Source organism: Acyrthosiphon pisum, chromosome A2 (genome assembly GCF_005508785.2).
Source record: "Acyrthosiphon pisum isolate AL4f chromosome A2, pea_aphid_22Mar2018_4r6ur, whole genome shotgun sequence".
Lineage (NCBI taxonomy): Eukaryota > Metazoa > Arthropoda > Insecta > Hemiptera > Aphididae > Acyrthosiphon > Acyrthosiphon pisum.
Window position 1 is genome coordinate 44,206,838 of NC_042495.1, and position 18,664 is coordinate 44,225,501.

General features: G+C 38.7%; 1 protein-coding gene across 2 annotated transcripts in view; it reads right to left on the bottom strand.

The window, feature by feature from the left end:
* LOC100572970 (zinc finger protein basonuclin-2) overlaps positions 1-18,664 on the bottom strand; it is a 79,187-nt gene that overhangs the window by 36,729 nt on the left and 23,794 nt on the right. For both annotated transcript variants that reach the window (XM_008186619.3, XM_003245688.4), the window contains exons 3-4: positions 17,889-18,038; positions 2,057-2,159 (exon numbers count right to left, since the gene is read on the bottom strand). In XM_008186619.3, coding sequence (XP_008184841.1) covers positions 2,057-2,159; positions 17,889-18,038 — 253 coding nt within the window. The remainder of the gene's footprint in view (positions 1-2,056; positions 2,160-17,888; positions 18,039-18,664) is intronic.

Sequence of the window (18,664 nt, forward strand, 5' to 3'; positions counted from 1 at the left end):
GTGTACGGGAGTCGGACACACCTACAACAGCGGAAAGTCTTCCGCACGTGACAAGCCTATGTTATATATTAAATATAGGTAGGTACAAAATAAGTACACGCAGCGAGAGAAAAATATTATTAGTACCTATACTAAATTAACCAATATATTATATATACATATAGGTACCTCTGGACGGCGCAACAGTAGATAATTGGACTGTGCGAAATTGATGTTTCGGAAAAAAATAATACCATCTGACCCACGGTAAATCTGTTGAAATTTCTCAAGAAGCTTATTATGTCCCGTTATAGTATTTATATTATGTATGATATCATATATAATATAACGGCCGACAGCCGTCTGAATAAAATATATACATATATATACATCCCGTGGAACACAGGCGCGTACCGTAAACGCGTTTTTAATCCGTCGAAACTATATTATATTGTCAATCCTATTTCGGCTTGACGGATAGGCACCGTATTAAATTTTCAAAATGTCATTCCCTCGGCGGTGGCGGATGTCCCCTTTACAATAATATAATATATTATACATAATATAAACACGTATGTGGGGCCGATCGCGCGTAATCAATCTCTGCCGATAGCGCAGGCCGTCGTTTGACTATATATACATATACACATGTATAACCTAACATCGTAGTTCGTATAATATGCACGTGTGCCACTGCGCCCAAGTCGACCGACATTTGTTTGCCGGAGTGCGCGTGTTACGTATTCAATTGGCACGGAAAAACCTATACCTACGGCTGTACTCATACATGTATACCCATACGTTATGTATAATACGTATATCTCTAACACTGTATATATAGCCTTTCGGTTGGCGATTTATTTATTACGAGCGCAAATATATGTCTATGTATATATATAGTTGCATGAGCGCCACCTTGTATAATATGTACATTTTACGCGCACATTTATACATCACATGCAGCGAATACAGGTACAACTCATGTATATATCTAACCGGTACGTATTTTTGTATATATATCTTTTATTTCCCTATTTTCTCTATTGTTTACGTCTTTTGCAGTATTTGGTCGTTTGGACATAACATGTGAGGGTCTACGGCACAGCCACGCGACGGCGGGTCAGGAAACGTTCGAGCGCAAAATAAAAAACAAAAGTATATTTATGCGGTTTTTATGCGGACCCAAAAACGTTATGCTAACGACGGGTCTACGCCGCGGACCGACCGACGTCGTGCTCATTTCCATACCGGTACCGGACCGCCCGATAGTGATAGATAATATTGCACTGTGGGGAATCGAATGTTCGTATAGTTTTCCATTTGGTTAATTGCGTGCACCCTTGAGCCATTTCTCTCGATCGTCGCCGCCGTCGTATCTTTGACACGCCACCACAGAGCAACGGCGTATATAATATACATAATACGCATATAAAACACGGTGGAAACGTCGTATATTTTGCATATATAGTATATAAGTAAAACCCCCGCAAAAAAAAACAATTGATTCCGGATTCAGGTCACTCTTTATCTGCCACCGCTCGTTTATACCGGTATATAGGCCGTAAATGATTATGCCGAGAGTAAAATTCCGGGGGCTGGCGGGTCGACTTTGGCCAAATCGATTTTCACTCAGTCTCCGGGGAACAAACCATGCCCCCGCTACCCACCGTATAAACTGCATGTTTTATTAAACAGAAGCGTACACGGCTTTAGCCGTAAAGCAAAAAAAAGCAAAAATAAAAAGGAAAAATAGAAAGAAGAGAACAACGAGCGCAAAGGGTGTCCGGAAATATATTACGAGCCCCGCGGAGACTTCCGTAACCCTAACAAATAATAATAATAAAAAAGGGTCTTAGACCCACGAAAAGAGCCGTGTGATATGTTGGAGGAAAACGTGTCCGCGTATATATATATATATAATATAAGTTCATAACGACCATTATCGGTTTGACCCCAGTCCACTACGGCAATTTGTACGACATGGTGTTTGAGATAGGTCGTAGGAGTATAGTGTTATATAGAAGCAACTTATATTATAATGAGATTTCAAAAAAAAAAGCTAAATTGGTTCACTTACCGTGTGGGACCCATCCATGTCCACATGCGTCGCAGAATCGTATGTGAAGTTTGCCGGGCGTAAAACAATCGCACACGCATCCCGGTACCGTACATCTGATGGCCTGCGGAAAAGTAAATCAATACATTTTTTTGTCATAGTAAAAACAACACACATAATATGCACGATTATATGAATTATGTTATAAGTTCGGCACACACGCTCACACACCGTGAGAACGAGTGTATTAGACGCGGTGATTGGTTTTTTATATATAATATCTACGGATAACATCCTAGCTATACCACCACCGCGACAACAAAAGAATCGAAAAACAAACTGAGTTTCTTCACTAGCGTATTATCATTATTATTATATTATTTTCTTTCTATCCGATTCGCCCTTTATTGTTCCAAACGTCAATCTGTCGTTTAATGAAGTCTCCCGAAGTCATTGTAGCACATACACACATGGTAGATATATACATGTGTACACGGTGGATCGGTTTTGGAATAGGTGTGAAAAATAATAATAATGATAATAATAATGACGAAACGGCCCTCTTATACCGGCCCTTAATGTCGTAATAACAGACCGAGACTAAGATGATGGGTCATTGTCATTTGGTATGTGTGTGGGGAATCTATTGTGCCCCTTTTTTCGTGTGTAACTATCTATCCACCTTCATATAATATATAGGGACTGTTCCGTCGCCGTAACTGTTCAATACGATTTTTCGTTTTCGAAAATCATCATCGTTAAATAACAATAATTCGATATCACGAGTATCACCTGTCACACACACACACACACACACACACACACTCTATAAAAGTATAAACGCACTCGGGAGGCCGAGACACAACGGTCGTCCTGCGGTAGGCGCGCAAACAATAGTGTGTACCTAAGTATATTTAATAATATAATATACCTATAGCAAACAGGCCGTCGACGATGACTCCAACGACTTACATACTTAAGATGTTTGTTTTAAATTACATACTCGTGGTTTAGATAATTTATAGAAATAATAATTTATATTCAATAATTCTTTATACATATATTATAAAGGTCTCATCGAATACAGCTGAATAGGCAACATTCCATAGATGACCGATGCCATTATATTATCTACATGTTTTATGCATTTACTAACCTACATATAACTATAATTTATAGTATATAATATTACTTATGTGTCGAGTAAAATAAATAGTGACAATCTTATTAGTGCACAGTTTGAATAATGTTATATGGCTTAGCGCTGGTTTTGTAAAATTTTGATCACTAAAACATCTATATGGATCTAGCGGCTTGTGTGATTTTAAAATGACGGTATAATTAACAATATTAAACTTCTATATCATCGTTAATATACATTAATATATACATATTTTTCATCACATAGAGTGATGGAAAATAATTTCGATTTTTCATGAGTTTACAAGATAGTTTTTAAAGTAACGATAAAAACGTAATTGACCTTCATAAAAATTTGTGTGTGGTATTATTTGTATACTATGGCATTTTCTGATTAAATATGTGGATCTATATATAGCTGATATAAGACGGAAATATTATGTACAAAGGGTTGGAAATGATAGTCTAAAGAAAATACGCAAGAGCTCTGTGCAGGGGAGTCTGTGGCAGACGTGGTGTGTTGGCGCGCCGCCCTCAGGGTGAGAAGAGACTAGGATGAAGTTATAAAGCCAGTTTTCGCGGATATACAATGTAGTATAACTATATTTATAGATATAAACGTATGATTCGTGTAATTTATACGAACGTTCAGATAAGAAATACGAAAAACACGTTTACTGCTATATTATAAAAATCGTGTACGAGAAGTTTGAAACGAAGAAGATCGAAATATTAGATATATCTGCAGGCTGCAGCTCTTTTAATAGATGTCATCCTGAAACACACGACGCCATCAAAGTTGAATTACAAAAATACATCAAAACAGATTAATACTGAGCTCTCACTCACTAGCAAATAATATTTATTTACATTTATAGAATTTTAGTTATAAGAAAAACGGCTATAAATATATCGTTATACGACACTGGCAGTAAGTGAAATTTATTGAACACAGCAAAATAATAATAATACAGTGTGCAGTACAGAGGCGGATGTATCATATTTTTCGTATAATATATTATTATTATTTTTATTATATATATAAAATGTATACATAACATACGAGATATTAGCGTATTATTATTACGTACCAAGTCGGCGCAGATGTAAGTCGAGGGAACAACAGAGTCGGTAAATTAAATTCCGTTCTCCTTTGCTAGTTCGCGCATCCTTTAACCCCGCCGTCGACAGAGGAATATAGGTATTAGTATAGTTGTGGCGTTATGCAAAAGTAATAAATTCAAATATACACATTTTATCTCTCTCTATATATATATATCTTCCTCTTGTGACGACGGCTGCTAAAAAGTATAATCGTCTCATACGCACGCAGAGGGAGAAAGATGCAACGACGAGTCGCTTCATCAGCACCTCCGGCTACAGCTATTTTATACGCGGTTCAAAGGGACGCATTTTTATCGTTGCTATAATATATTGTTATTATTATTATTATTGTGTTTCGCGAGAATGAGACACGTCGCTTGCTCGGTTTAGACGCGTTTATTTCCGGGGTGGGCGACGTATATTATATTATACTATATTATATTATATAGTTTATACAGCAGACTCGTCGACACCGCTGCAACCGCCGCCGTTTCTGCAGTTCTGTCCCCCCCGCGTATCTCCTTGTCCTCCGACTATTCTTTTATATTTGACAGATTAAAATTACCCTCGTGGGGCGACCGTGACAGCAGCAACAGCAGCAGCAGAAACAGCCAACGTTGGAGAAATGAGAGCGCGCGTAAATACGTTTATATATATGAGGTCAGTGTCAAGTAAATGATGTCTCTTCTACCACCGCCGACCCCCGGCGCGTACGTTCCCCGGGGACTCGGCTGCTATGATTTATGCAAGTATATATTACGCAGCTATATTATTATATGTGTAGAGGTTTCCGGATATGCGCTCCTCTCTCGTCCTGCGGCTCCTGCGAAAACTATATACATGGAATATGGATATATCATATATATATAGAGACACATCATACGCATACTACACGTACGCGCGAGTGTGGTTTTTCAATTTATATTTCCGTGAGGGATTATTCGGCGATTCGCGAAAATTGGCTGCAAAACGCTTTTAAAGCGTATAATATATTATAGGTATACGTATGTAGGTACGCTCTGTATTTATGAACTAGTGATCGCGTATATTTTATATATTCGTATATAAGTACATGTTACCCGGGGTCCATCCGTCGCACTGGTGGACCTAAAACGTCCGAAAGCATGATAATATTAAACAGGTGAATATAGCTCTAACGTCGTTTACCAACTGCCGTTCGCTGTACAAGCTTATATACATAATATTATAAAATGATTTGATAATAATATACCTATATCTAATTTTGTAATGAATTAGGTTCGAACGAAGAACGACGAGCTCCAGGCATCCACCGAACTGTGATGTTTTTTTAATGGAAAAATCACATTGTTGGCTTTATAATAATAACTGCAATATTTGCAATCAACAGTCCGATATATACGATACGTTTTTACGCATAATAATAATCAAAGGCGTTTTCAGTGGTTAGAGTTATATCTTTGAGAGGGCATATATTGATAGGTACTTAGGTTATGTAGGTGTCTATATAGGCGTATAAAGTAAAAACGGCTGTATGTATAATACATTCAGTCGTTTTTGAGTGGAGCACACACAATAATTGGCGTCATGTACCTTAATATACCTACTATTGTACTTTAGTACTTTATCATATTATTGTAAGTCGCCACTTGGAACACCAAATAATGAATATCAAAATTCAAAACTAACACAATATAATATCATATTCTTCATTCTTTGCCCGTTCCTGCCACCCTGCAGCTAAACTGTATATTTCATTACGGGCAATCAACGAATTGACTTTTTATTTTCCAACCTATACAATATAATATAGAGGTAGCAGGTATATATTATAGTTTATGATGTATGCCATCATATATCATGAATTTGGTACGTATTTTTTTTGCAGCCGTTTTCGAGTGGCGAAATAAAAAGCCATCGTCGGTCCCCTCCACGCCATGCAGCGCATTAACGCGGGGGCACGTTATTATATTGTATATTTTCTCATGGTCTGAATTTTCCCGGGACCCACTTGACGTGGCGGGCGTATAAAGGTATAAGCTGCACCATATATATTTATTATATATATGCATATAATATTATACAGGGCCACCCGTTGTTTGCTGAACACTTCATCTCTACTATTCGCTCTACCGGCCACGGTGGCTCAACCCTTCGATCAACACTGTAATTACGCCATTTTGACTTTTGCCATATTCTCCTCGCGTCCCCTCACCCCCACCACAACCATCCACAATCGGGGGAATATACTTTTTAACCCTTTCGACGTGACGGAAAATCTGCGATCCAAACAGACCACCTATATAATATTATAATGACGGTTGATTATTTTTAAATTTCATTTTTAACCCTAACGCTTTCAGGACTTAGGTATTTGTATCCGAATAATGTGTTTCCAGAATGTAACGGAATTCATACTTTCTCGACTGCATATATCGCTTTTGGATTAACGTATATTATATTTATCGACTATCGTAAATACTTAGCCACTGTATACCATTAGGCGGCAGGCGCAAGTTAAAAATAATATAATATATGTAATTTTTAAATTGGTAGATACGTGATTGTCACCGCCACCGCCGATAGACGATTTGAGATATTATATTAGCATTTATAATATATGACGCTAGATAATCATTTCCGATGGGTAGTAAATTCACTGAATAATTTATTAATATTTTATAAGCAAGTTAAGTGTATAATAAAACATTCAGTGCCAGCTATACGTAGTTGTCGCGATATTATAATTGCATCGGTGATGTCAACCCATCCGTAATAAAATTTCATTTAATTCCCACGGAGACAACTTTTACAAACACGATTATAGTTTATGCGCGTTGGCCAAAGCCCAAACCATATATAAACGTAACTGGAAATTAGACGGTTTGCAGCACACAGCATATTATTATATAATTACTGTGTTTAATTTTTTTTTTTTACTGCAAATCATTATTTTGTCAAACGATCAAACCGATTACGGTGGGAGGTGGCGTAGCACTTGTATCATTTTTAAGTACAACAAAACTCGGTTTACCTTGTGAACGGGACAATGTCATCTGCAGCGGCCAAGGAAATCGAGGTGTGATGTTATTATCATATAACTATTAACTATGTATATATATATGGCTATAGTACGTTATGTGATGTCACGAGCATATAATATAGGTACCTACTAATATCGGAATATATTATACATGTTTTATTATTAATTTCAAATTTAATGGCGTGTCGTTAATATTTAATTATATAAATTCAACGTAATTTTACTTCGTATACAATTTGACGCGGCTCCTCGGTGGAATACAACTAAACGTATTATAATTATTAATATTATTAATATTATTATAATTATTATTATTATTATTATTATTAGCTACGTAGCATAATACAAGTGGTAGCAGTGTACCTAAACAAGGTTTTGGGTCGATTAATAATACTGTCTTCATCGGACGACCTTTTTGACTCAAAATCGAGAAAAAAATGTTTAAAAGAAACAAATAATAAGTATTAAGTTTACATAATAGTGGGACGACGATGAACAAAATATATACATACGACGGTTAGATGATTTTTAGAAAAATCGAAACTCAATGTGTATAGAAGAATGCGAGACGATCGGACACGGCTACCGCGCGACGGCGACGAATTAAAGGCGAAGTGGGTAGGGAGGTGGAAATCATATTGTTATACCATTACTGTATACATATATATACGCACAAAAAGAGCTGACTGTCGTTTGATATACTCGCAGGTAGTACGGCACAATCATAATAGGAATATCGTATTATTATTATCTGTCGTCTGCACGCAGCGAACACCTATAACCTAACCCAAACGGTATATGTTTTAAGACGTAACGATTTGTTATTATAGGGTATCGGTGACCGGCCGAGAGCCACTCCACTTTATCGACCACGCTACACACGAGGTGGCCGTGCGGGCGGTATTTTTGGTTCGAGTGCGTCCGTGTGACGATCGAAATTGCGGCGCAGAGACCAATAGAGTCGAGTGATTGGCACATTTCTTTGTGTCACACCTATTGTGCGACGGTGCAGTATTATACAGTGTATATATATTAATATATGATGTACTCGTTTCGACGGACTGGTGGCCCTGCAGAGGGGAAATCGAATTACTCGGGCCGTCATCATCGCATTAGCTGAATTCTGCTGCACCGGGGTGGCATAGGTGGTGGTCATATATATACATATGGTGAGACATCTGTATAGGTACACAGTCAGACTTAGGAGCGCTTCTGTATCCTATATACATTGAGCGAGTGGGAGCAGGGAGAGAGACGTTGAACGTACATCATGATGCTGATGACGACAAAGGGATGCCGATGATGGCAAAGGGATGCAAGGCTATGGTCGTCATCGGTGATGATGATATATACATGGCGATTGGCGAATGTATATTATGATGTGTTCAAACATTTATGTATATTATTAACATAAGGAGCATTTTGATGGCCGCGATACTGAATGAAAATTTGTATATTATTGTATAATATACCTGTAGTATACTAAAATAAACTCGTATCTATATATTTATATATATTAGAATATAGTATATACCGATACGGAATGAGAGGAGAAAAGTATATACTATACCGAGTGTAAATAATGTAATGTATAATAATAATAATAATAATAATAACGCCGTCTGAATACGTTGCACTCTGGAAACCACATCTCACCCCACACAATCGGCAGGGCACATGACGAAGCTCTTTGCACGACGACGGACCTAAATATATATATTATGCGCTCGCGATACATATACGAGAAAGTGTGTTTGCCGAAACGCGTACGACACACACTCACACGAGAGAGCATAATATATAAATAATCGCAATACCACTGTGTATATGGACCACGGCGATGGCAACTGTACAACGACATCCAACGGAAATACAATGACTGAGCGCTATTCATATACGACGAATAATATTATAATAATGTGCAAGTATCATAGTATGTGTGCGTAACTGACCATCGTCGGCTCGTTTGTACGATTTTCCCAATTTATATTACGCACGTTATTTCTCTTTCACGCGACAATTTTTTCAATTGCAGTACACCGTTTTTCGGCATAATATAGGACGTACCTACGTCATATTATTGGTAAACCGTAAAAAAGTCTGGGTAAAAAACGGATTTTGCATAATGTAAATTGTCTGCTAAGGAAAATTGTATTAGATATAATATTATCATTCACTGCGTGCGCAAGTACGTATGATAGGTACATAACATATGTATACCGCGCGGTATAGCTGGTAGTCGTTTAAACGTACATTGTATCATTATTATTACTATTAGTATTATTGTATACGCGTGTATAACGCTAACACCGCACGTCACGTCGTCGTTGCCCATATCCGCTTATATAGGTATGTATATATTATAATATACACTTTCAGCCAGCTATATAATAATACAATTATTACTATTATGCTTCCACCCACGTTCCTAGCGGAAAACATTTTCCGCCGCCGTGCATGACACGCGCGACGACCGCACACACCGGAATTAACGTATCTGTTTGTTTTCCGAGCCGGCCCGGCGGGAGGATTTTTTTCAGGGGGGTAGGAGGGTTTTTGCGTGAGGCGGTGGGCGGAACGGGGCGATAAATTAAAATAAAGATTTTCCTATCCCTCCCTTCGCCTCCGAGGTGGCGTGTCCCAGTGCAGTTATACCCTTAGCATATATACGTTTATTATGTATAATATATACAATTGCTGATTATATGTATATATTATAAAGGGGTACGAGTGGCCTATACGCGATATGGTCGGTCGCCGCGCTTGACACACAACTCACTCTGCCGTCTCAGTTATCTGCGTCGTATATATATATTATACATTATAAATGCGCGTGTATGCGTATGCAGGTACAAACGACGCACGACACGGTAGGGCGGTCAACCCGCCCCATTTCATATATATATATATTTATACATACATTATAGTGGGTTTTGTGTGTGTGTGTGTAGGCGTTAACTGCACCGGTGTATAATACGCACGTCGCCACGCGATTTCCATGTACTACACGTCGACACGACACGGTATCCGACGCCTCGTCCTGCCCCGGTGCCGGGCCAGAGGGTGTGCTGTTTGCGGGTTGTCGCTATACGTGTTGTTACAAAACGGTTGGTGGGCCGATAACGCGACCGAGATTATATAAATACACGTTTCGTGGTAAAATTTATACGTATACCCTACGGTGAGCAAGCGGACGAGCGGGTGCCGCGGCAGTGGCGAAAGGGCGGGGGTGGACGCACGAAATCGTTAAGTTACGGGTTTTGCATGCGGACAGAAATAGTCGCAAACGTCCGACGAGAAACCCGTTGAAAAACGAATCGCCGCCGAATTCCATTAGATATTATACGGACGCGTAAGAATGCACCGCACGTGGAATGATCGAATTAATATATTTTTTATTATTACTATATTATTCGTGCATATTATAGAGGTACACACATGCGTTTATTATATAATATAATATATAATAACATTATCATAATCCCGTTCGCGCGGTGGTCAATTAACGATAATAACACTGGCTTTGTAACAGAAAACTGAACTCACAATAATATTATATAGTTTCAATTAAGCCCATTGGCGCAACTAGACATTTGAACTAAGGGGTGCTTAAGCTCCAAGTTTTTTTTGTGACTCAATAGGACCTAACACCAAAAGATTTTTTAGGGGGGGCTAATTTTGACTTAGGGGGTGCTAAGGACCCAAAGCACCCCCCCTAGTTGCGCCAATGATTAAGCCATATATATATTAGCTCTATGTATCATGTGCGCGAGCGGTCTACGTGCGCGAATTTTCTGGATAATCTTAAATGACGCGGTGATTTTCAATGATCGATTTAACATAATATATATTATCGAAACGAAATAGCATAATAACGTCAACACAACAATGTAGGTGGAAAATTGAGTGTTGTTCAAACGACGTGCGCGGTCTCTGATGCAAAAAAAATAGAAGGAAAAAAAACAACCATAGTTATATATATTATATTTTTATCATGGTGTGTGTGTATTGAGTATAATTTTAAGAGCGATTCTAGTTCCCACTCAGCCAGTCATATTCTACCTTTTTACATAGTACATACCTTCCTAAATATTACGTTTAAGTTACGGGCTTATAAATTCATCGGCGACCCGTCGTTAATTATCTAGGACGCTTAGAGGTTTCGTCATAATATGGCTGATAACCTACCTAACAGCTGACCTATCTCTCCCTCTATCTGTCTCTTTCTCACATGCACACCGTGGATGATATCTGTGTGTAGGATTGATTTGTGACCGTTTTCGTCATTTTCTCACGACATCAACATTCGGCGTACGTGCATTGTGTACATTATATATATATACATATAAGTAGGCCTACACACACACGAGTTATTTTCACATCGCGTGACGACCGAACGTGAAACTATATAGGAAGATTCTCATCTTCGTCATCGATACACGTTGTGTAACGCAAGCGCATATTATTTTATTACGTAGGTATATCGTTTTGGTAGGTTCTATGCGTACATAATATATACATAAGTAGGCTCTAAGTATGTATGTATATCTATTCTCGGATTAAGCGCACGCGGGTGTGTAAACGACGAGATTATATTGTGTATATATATCCCACGTAAAAACCGTAATATATATATGGATGCGTGTATAAGAACAGCGGCACACACGACGGAAGTATTCTCGGAGCGTAAATATTTCTTTCGCTTGGCAAATAATAAACAGCGATGCCGAGTGGGTAACGCGGGTTCGGCGAGGACCCTTGTAGAATAAGTTTTCTGCCCGGACTTTGTGGGTTGGGGAAGGGGATCGGGATGGAAGGAGATGTATATGCGCGCTGCAGTATTTTAATGGTAGCTATAATATTCGTAATTAATCTCTGGAAAATTCCAGTCCCAGTCTATATAATATGAGCATACATATTCGTAAATAATGAGCCACGGGGGCAATTCCGGCAAAAGACGTATACCTATATACATGGATATAGGTACGCAGAGAATCGCATTTGTGCACCGTATTAATTAAAAAAAAAAATGAAAATCATAACAATGACGTCCGCCAGCGGAGAGTTCAAGTGGCTACGGTGTACATTTAGGAGAGTCGGATTTTTATGCAATGATTTTATAAAAAATCCTAAGAGCGTAGGTACTGCGGGTGGTGAGGGGGGATGGGAGGGTCACGCCGTTCGTTGATTGGCATGCACAGTGGAAATCGTATAATATAAAGTGCGCCTACTTTAAGTTGGATGCATATAAATATACTCACGGCGCGGCGTACCGATGTAATTTATTCTAAACTAAAAATTGTTTTTTTTTTTTGGAAAGGGGGAACTTATCATATTTGGGGGATTTCGGGTAGCGATTGTTATACGGATAATGAGTGCGATGATTAGCATATAATTTGAATTGTTCCCGCTGTCGTTACAATATGGTTAACCGAAATTCTGAGAAATGCAATGTGTGGGTTTTCTGTTGGCCCAGCATCGGGTTTAGATACTCGATAATTTATCCACGTATAATATTGTCGTGCGGCGATGTCCAGACACACGCGCGTCCGCAAACACACACACACACACACACACACACACACACACACACACACACACACACACACACGCGCGTGCGCGCTCGCTATTGTATCCCGCTCGGCTGACTGGTATCCTCTGGTCGTGATCGCGTCAAGGACTCGTCGTGAGACGACCGTCTCTATGGCTTACGACGACCGATTCGTATAGCGTAGACGCGTTCGGAATCCATATATATATATTGTGTACTATGTATAAAATATATAATAATTTTATGAATATTACTGTACGTCGCCGCGCGCACTTAAATGCGCTCGCCGTTTTTCCAATTAGTTTCGATTTGTTTTTTTCACTCGAAAATACGAGTCGACGATTAATTTAATAATATATCGCGTGTATCATACAACATGCAATACGCTCGCAGCGTTCGAGAACCGGGCGTGGGGCGGCGGACACCGCACAAATCAATCACGTGGTGACCGTGCAGAGTGCGGCAATGACGCAGATCGACTGAAATCTATTTTAATTTTACATCAATTCTTTGTACACTACAGTCGCACCATGTACATAACCGCGTCTTCGAGTGAGTTTCACTCAATTCACAGTCTCGGTATCTACATACTATTATAAAGATACCTGTAGACTTTAGTACCTCTTTTACGCGACCCGTCGTAAATTATTATGTTATATATTATTTGTTCTGAAAATATATAGTCATGCATTTCCGTAACGATTTAATGTATAATATGATTGCGGTGTAGGCACCTATATGGCTATATACATACAATGTACAACTATATTATAGTATATACAGATATACTGTATATTATATGTTCACTCGCAAGCGTATTATGGGTGCTATATATATATGGTATGGGCACCGCAAAATGTAATTTCCATATATACGTAAAGGGTTCAGGGCGGTGTCTACCCCCTCTGCTGACGCCGGTCGGTCGGTCAACCTATATTGTAATTTATATTATTATTATTATCCGTTATTGTTGTGAGCGCGCGCGGAAAGAGCGTATATTATTATACGATCCGATGACGTGTGGCACAAGGGAGAGGGATTTGGTAATAGAGGGAGAGGAACTTGGTGAGAGAGAGATATACGACTGCGCAGAGTGACTGAAGCAGGATAAACTGGAATGATGCAAGATGGACGGCTATATATCGCAGGCGATAGATAGGCGGTGCAAGAGGTGGTTGGGGGATATTGACCTGTCAACGGGGACAGGATGGAATTAATGCTGAACCCTTTTGCACACGTATCTAAATATGTATATATATATATATATACATCAAACACACACACACGCACGCGTTATATAGGTACATATACGCACACATACAGAAGCAGCGGTGGCCATCATGTGCCGTTGTACACGCGCGAGTGCAATATTACGGTGCTGTTTTTGGTGGCGGGTAGGGGTAAGCAAGGGGGGGGGGACAACAAGCAAATTATAATCCTTTCAGTTTCTGTACCGGAAGAAGGGTCTCCAATCTCCATACCCACTACGCACATAGCGTCACGAGTTTAGGGCATAGTAGCCTATACTATAATATATTATTATAATGCACATTACACTAAACATAATGTATTATGACTATATTATAATATATTGAGATATAATAACTTTAACTTTATACGTTAAATATACTGTCAACTCACTCAGATTTTCATTTCTCATATTAGATCGGTTTGGCGCGTAACTGTGTAAGGGTTGTCATAGTATATTAGTATAGTAGTATTGCAGCGGTGGTAGTAGTGGTAGGTACTAATAGTAGTGATATTACACGTAGTTAACATCACATAAAAACATTCCCGCCGTTACGGTCGTAAAAATGTTCATCGATTATTTAATATAATATTATATATGTCTATATAAACGCTCGTGCACGTGTAGTTGTGATATTGTGGTCGTTGCCGTAGCGGCATCGGTTTTAGCGATGAGAAGTAGAGACAAAGGAAAAAAGGGGGTGTAACGTCATATTTTGGCGGCGATATAGAAGAATCGATGCGGCAGCGGCGGCCGCCTAGAGATAATGATCTCCGAGAGACCGCGGGCCAGAGAAATATATTACATTATTTATACAAAATTGGTTGCAGGTGTTTCATCATTTTTATTATTACTACACACATACCGCTTTTTTCTCTTCCTTCTGTACCTACCTATAGCAGTACCTGTATATATATTATATTGCCCGGCAGTTATATGAGAGGCAATCTGTGGCGGCCTCAGTGACAGACACCCTGTAATCAGCCCCGAGATGACAGTCACGTACCTTTTATGTATGTGTGCATCTCATCTCCATAATAACATGGCACTACTACTACTACTACACACCAACACATATATACATTATACTCGCCGATCGATGTCCTCTCGTGCGCAGGTATACACATACTAATAATATACGTGTGCACATACCGAGTGCTTTGGTCGTCATCATAGTCGTCGTCGTCGTCGTCGTCGTTCAACCGGTCTGAACACGGAGCTCATATAGAAGTAAAAAAAAATAAAAAAACGCCCACAGGCCTACCGGTACCTCTAATCATAATGTAATGTCCGGGCCACTCAAAATTGTTACTGTCATTGGCATACCCACTCACACACACATGTATATGTATACGATGTCATAATGTCAATTTCGTATACGTATATAATTTCTACCCACCGTGCTCGGCTAGCACTTCTCTCTCACCGAAGGTAAATCGAAAAAAAATACTAATAATAATATCATAACCGCAACACTCTTGAATCGAATGTTATTATTATTGGTATAATATTTAGGTAGGTACTATACGTACGGTGAACGATTGTCGTATGCGATCGACGCGAGCATAATTGCTATATACGACAATAAGGTCCTAACTATAGTAAGTAGGATAACCGCAAGGCCGTCGAATGCGATGGTGACGCGAAGGACGCACATGTACAGTAAAATACGTATAATAATTTATAAATATAATATGTCATAGCCTGCAGTGAACACACACGCGGTACCCATCAAAATTCAAGACTGTCACATTATAATATCGTATATGATGTACGCGATGTATTACACAGCAGACGTTAAAAATGTCAAGTGCTTCCGTCGCATGTTATTGAAGTTAACGATAATATTGTCGCGCGTCAATTAAAAACCTACTCGATGCCGTTTTTCTATTCTATCGTCGTGTCCCATCATACAAATAATAATAACACACACGCTCAGCTCGCACATACACTTACACTCACACACACACACACACACCCTTACACATCACATACACACGTGCAACTCCCTCGAAAATTACAAAACTCACGGCGTTATGTGCGGTGCTAGGCACGACGACTACGACGACGTCGCGACGCTGTGTAATTGAAATTGATCGAGCCGATCGGGCGCGACGCCTGTCACGGCCCATTAAAAACGAGCGTAAATATATATATATTTATATATGTATATATAAGTACGAGGGAAAACGACACTATATACACGCGGGACATATACACATGTACGCAGTCAATAGGGTATTATATGTACACAATATATATACGCCGTGAAAGTGTGTGTGCGTTTCTAGTGGTCGTTATCGCATTGTTGTGTATTATATTATTATTATTTTACATTTATACTATAGCAAAAGTGTGCGCACAAGTACACTATAATATTATTAAGTAGAAGACGGGCGTGTAATATACACCTATATAGTTCATACGTAAATATATAGGAAAACGATGTTTGTAAGTGTATGTGGGTATAGTTTTTTTTATCTGTCTTGTGTGAATTTACAGAAACACCGTAGAATTGTTTTTAGCGTATACCTATTTTATATACGCCATAGTCACGACCTATATGATGGAATTATATTATCGTATAAGCTGATGTTATATTTTAGGGTATACGCAACATATCTCAATTGTATGTTTAATAATACAATATACCTATTCGACTACACTCGGTCGTAGTATCTATATGTATTATATATATAGGGCGAAATGGAAATTATGTAAAATAGAACAGATATATTATAATATTATAACCGACGTCGGGCAGATAACACGCGGCGGAGGCTGTCAATATCGGCCGGCAGATCGATGGGTATATTGCCGTTTACCGTACACCGCATATATTATTATTTATTATTGTATTATATTGTATTATTATACATACACATCAGTCTATCTTCACTTCAAATGCAAATCACAAAATCCGACGTCGGTATTGATGGATGAGCAGCCGTCGATAGGGGGTGAGGTTCGGGACACGTCGACGGCGACTACGACTTTCAGACTATTACGACAATGACGACTATACGCTATTACCGCGGCGGGATGAGCGTTCCACTCTATAATAGGTCCACATTTCATAAGAAGCTCCTCCAGCCGAAGCTATATTATACATATATATACTTTCCGTGTGTGTATAGGAAAACCGATGGCAATTATTTATGTATTGTTAGGTATTATTCGTATACGCACATAATAAAATATTATAATATCGTATTCCAACCCGGGCGAGTTGTACGTGACATGCATAGGTATAAAGCAACTATAATATGATGGCGGCGATGACGATGACGCTGTGTCCTATAGCTATATCCTAGTATCCTACCGATTGACGGTCCGCTGGTGCAGCGAGCGGTGCGAAACGCGGCTCGCAACACGATTTTTTCGCACGGAAAAGTATATTGCATTATGCGAATAATAACGAAATTAATTTCGTATAACGGGCGTGTCGGTCGTGCGATGGGTTGTATATTATAATATGAAAACGACGACGACGTCGATATTATATTATATACTATGAAGTATATTTTTATCGTATCGTGTGCCGTCGTGCAGAGACGACGGTGAACATATATTATATATACGCATACCGACAAGTTATTGTTTTAAATCGAACATTACGATATATATAATAATATTATGTATTGCGTATTTAAACGCCCTCCGCAAAGATAGTCGTATTATAATATACGCGTCACGTCTGCGGTTTATTATTGTGTGTGTCGTAAAATAATATTCGATGAGAATCGATCGGTTGTACGAATATATATAGAGAATAAACTGTACTTACGGTGCATATGGTTGGAGGCATGGCCATTTGCGGGGGATCCGAAGACGTCCGGGAAGGTCGGATGGGCATCGGAGGTGGTTGTGGCACGATTGGCGGCACGCTGGCTCCAGCCATCTCAGGTCGTAGAAACCACGACGCTACTGAAGCCCACTGGAAACAACAAAAAAATCACACCATACATAAGTTTATAGTTATGGAAAATGACAAACACAGTATGATTGTTTATTATTTTTTTTTCATAATACCAAAATATAAATATATTATTGGCGTGCACGAGGTGACAATATATTTATAAATTAGATTTTTTTGTACATAATATATGCATCTAACCGGGGCAAGGTGCAGGTGGTAAACCTATCTGTGTATATGCGTATATATATTATAGCTAGTTGTAATTATATAATTGTGTTTTTTATTTAAGCACGGGACATATTAAACGTTGATACTGCACCGGTCGCTATGTTTAGATATAATACATATCTATACATAGAGAATATAATATCATGTACTTGTACTAATATATATGATGTATACATCGCACACTAACAAGTTTCCGGCTGTTAAAACGACTTAATTCAAACGTCGGTTAATTAGCAAAGCGCGTGAAGGACACGCGATGGCTCGTTATATATATTTTCTAATATTATTTATTACATGGATATAATATGTGTATTATATTATTATAGTAAAATGTTTATACATAGAATTCGATCAACTCGGCCAAGATCATCGACAATAATATGGTACGCTATACGCATTATACATAATATATAATA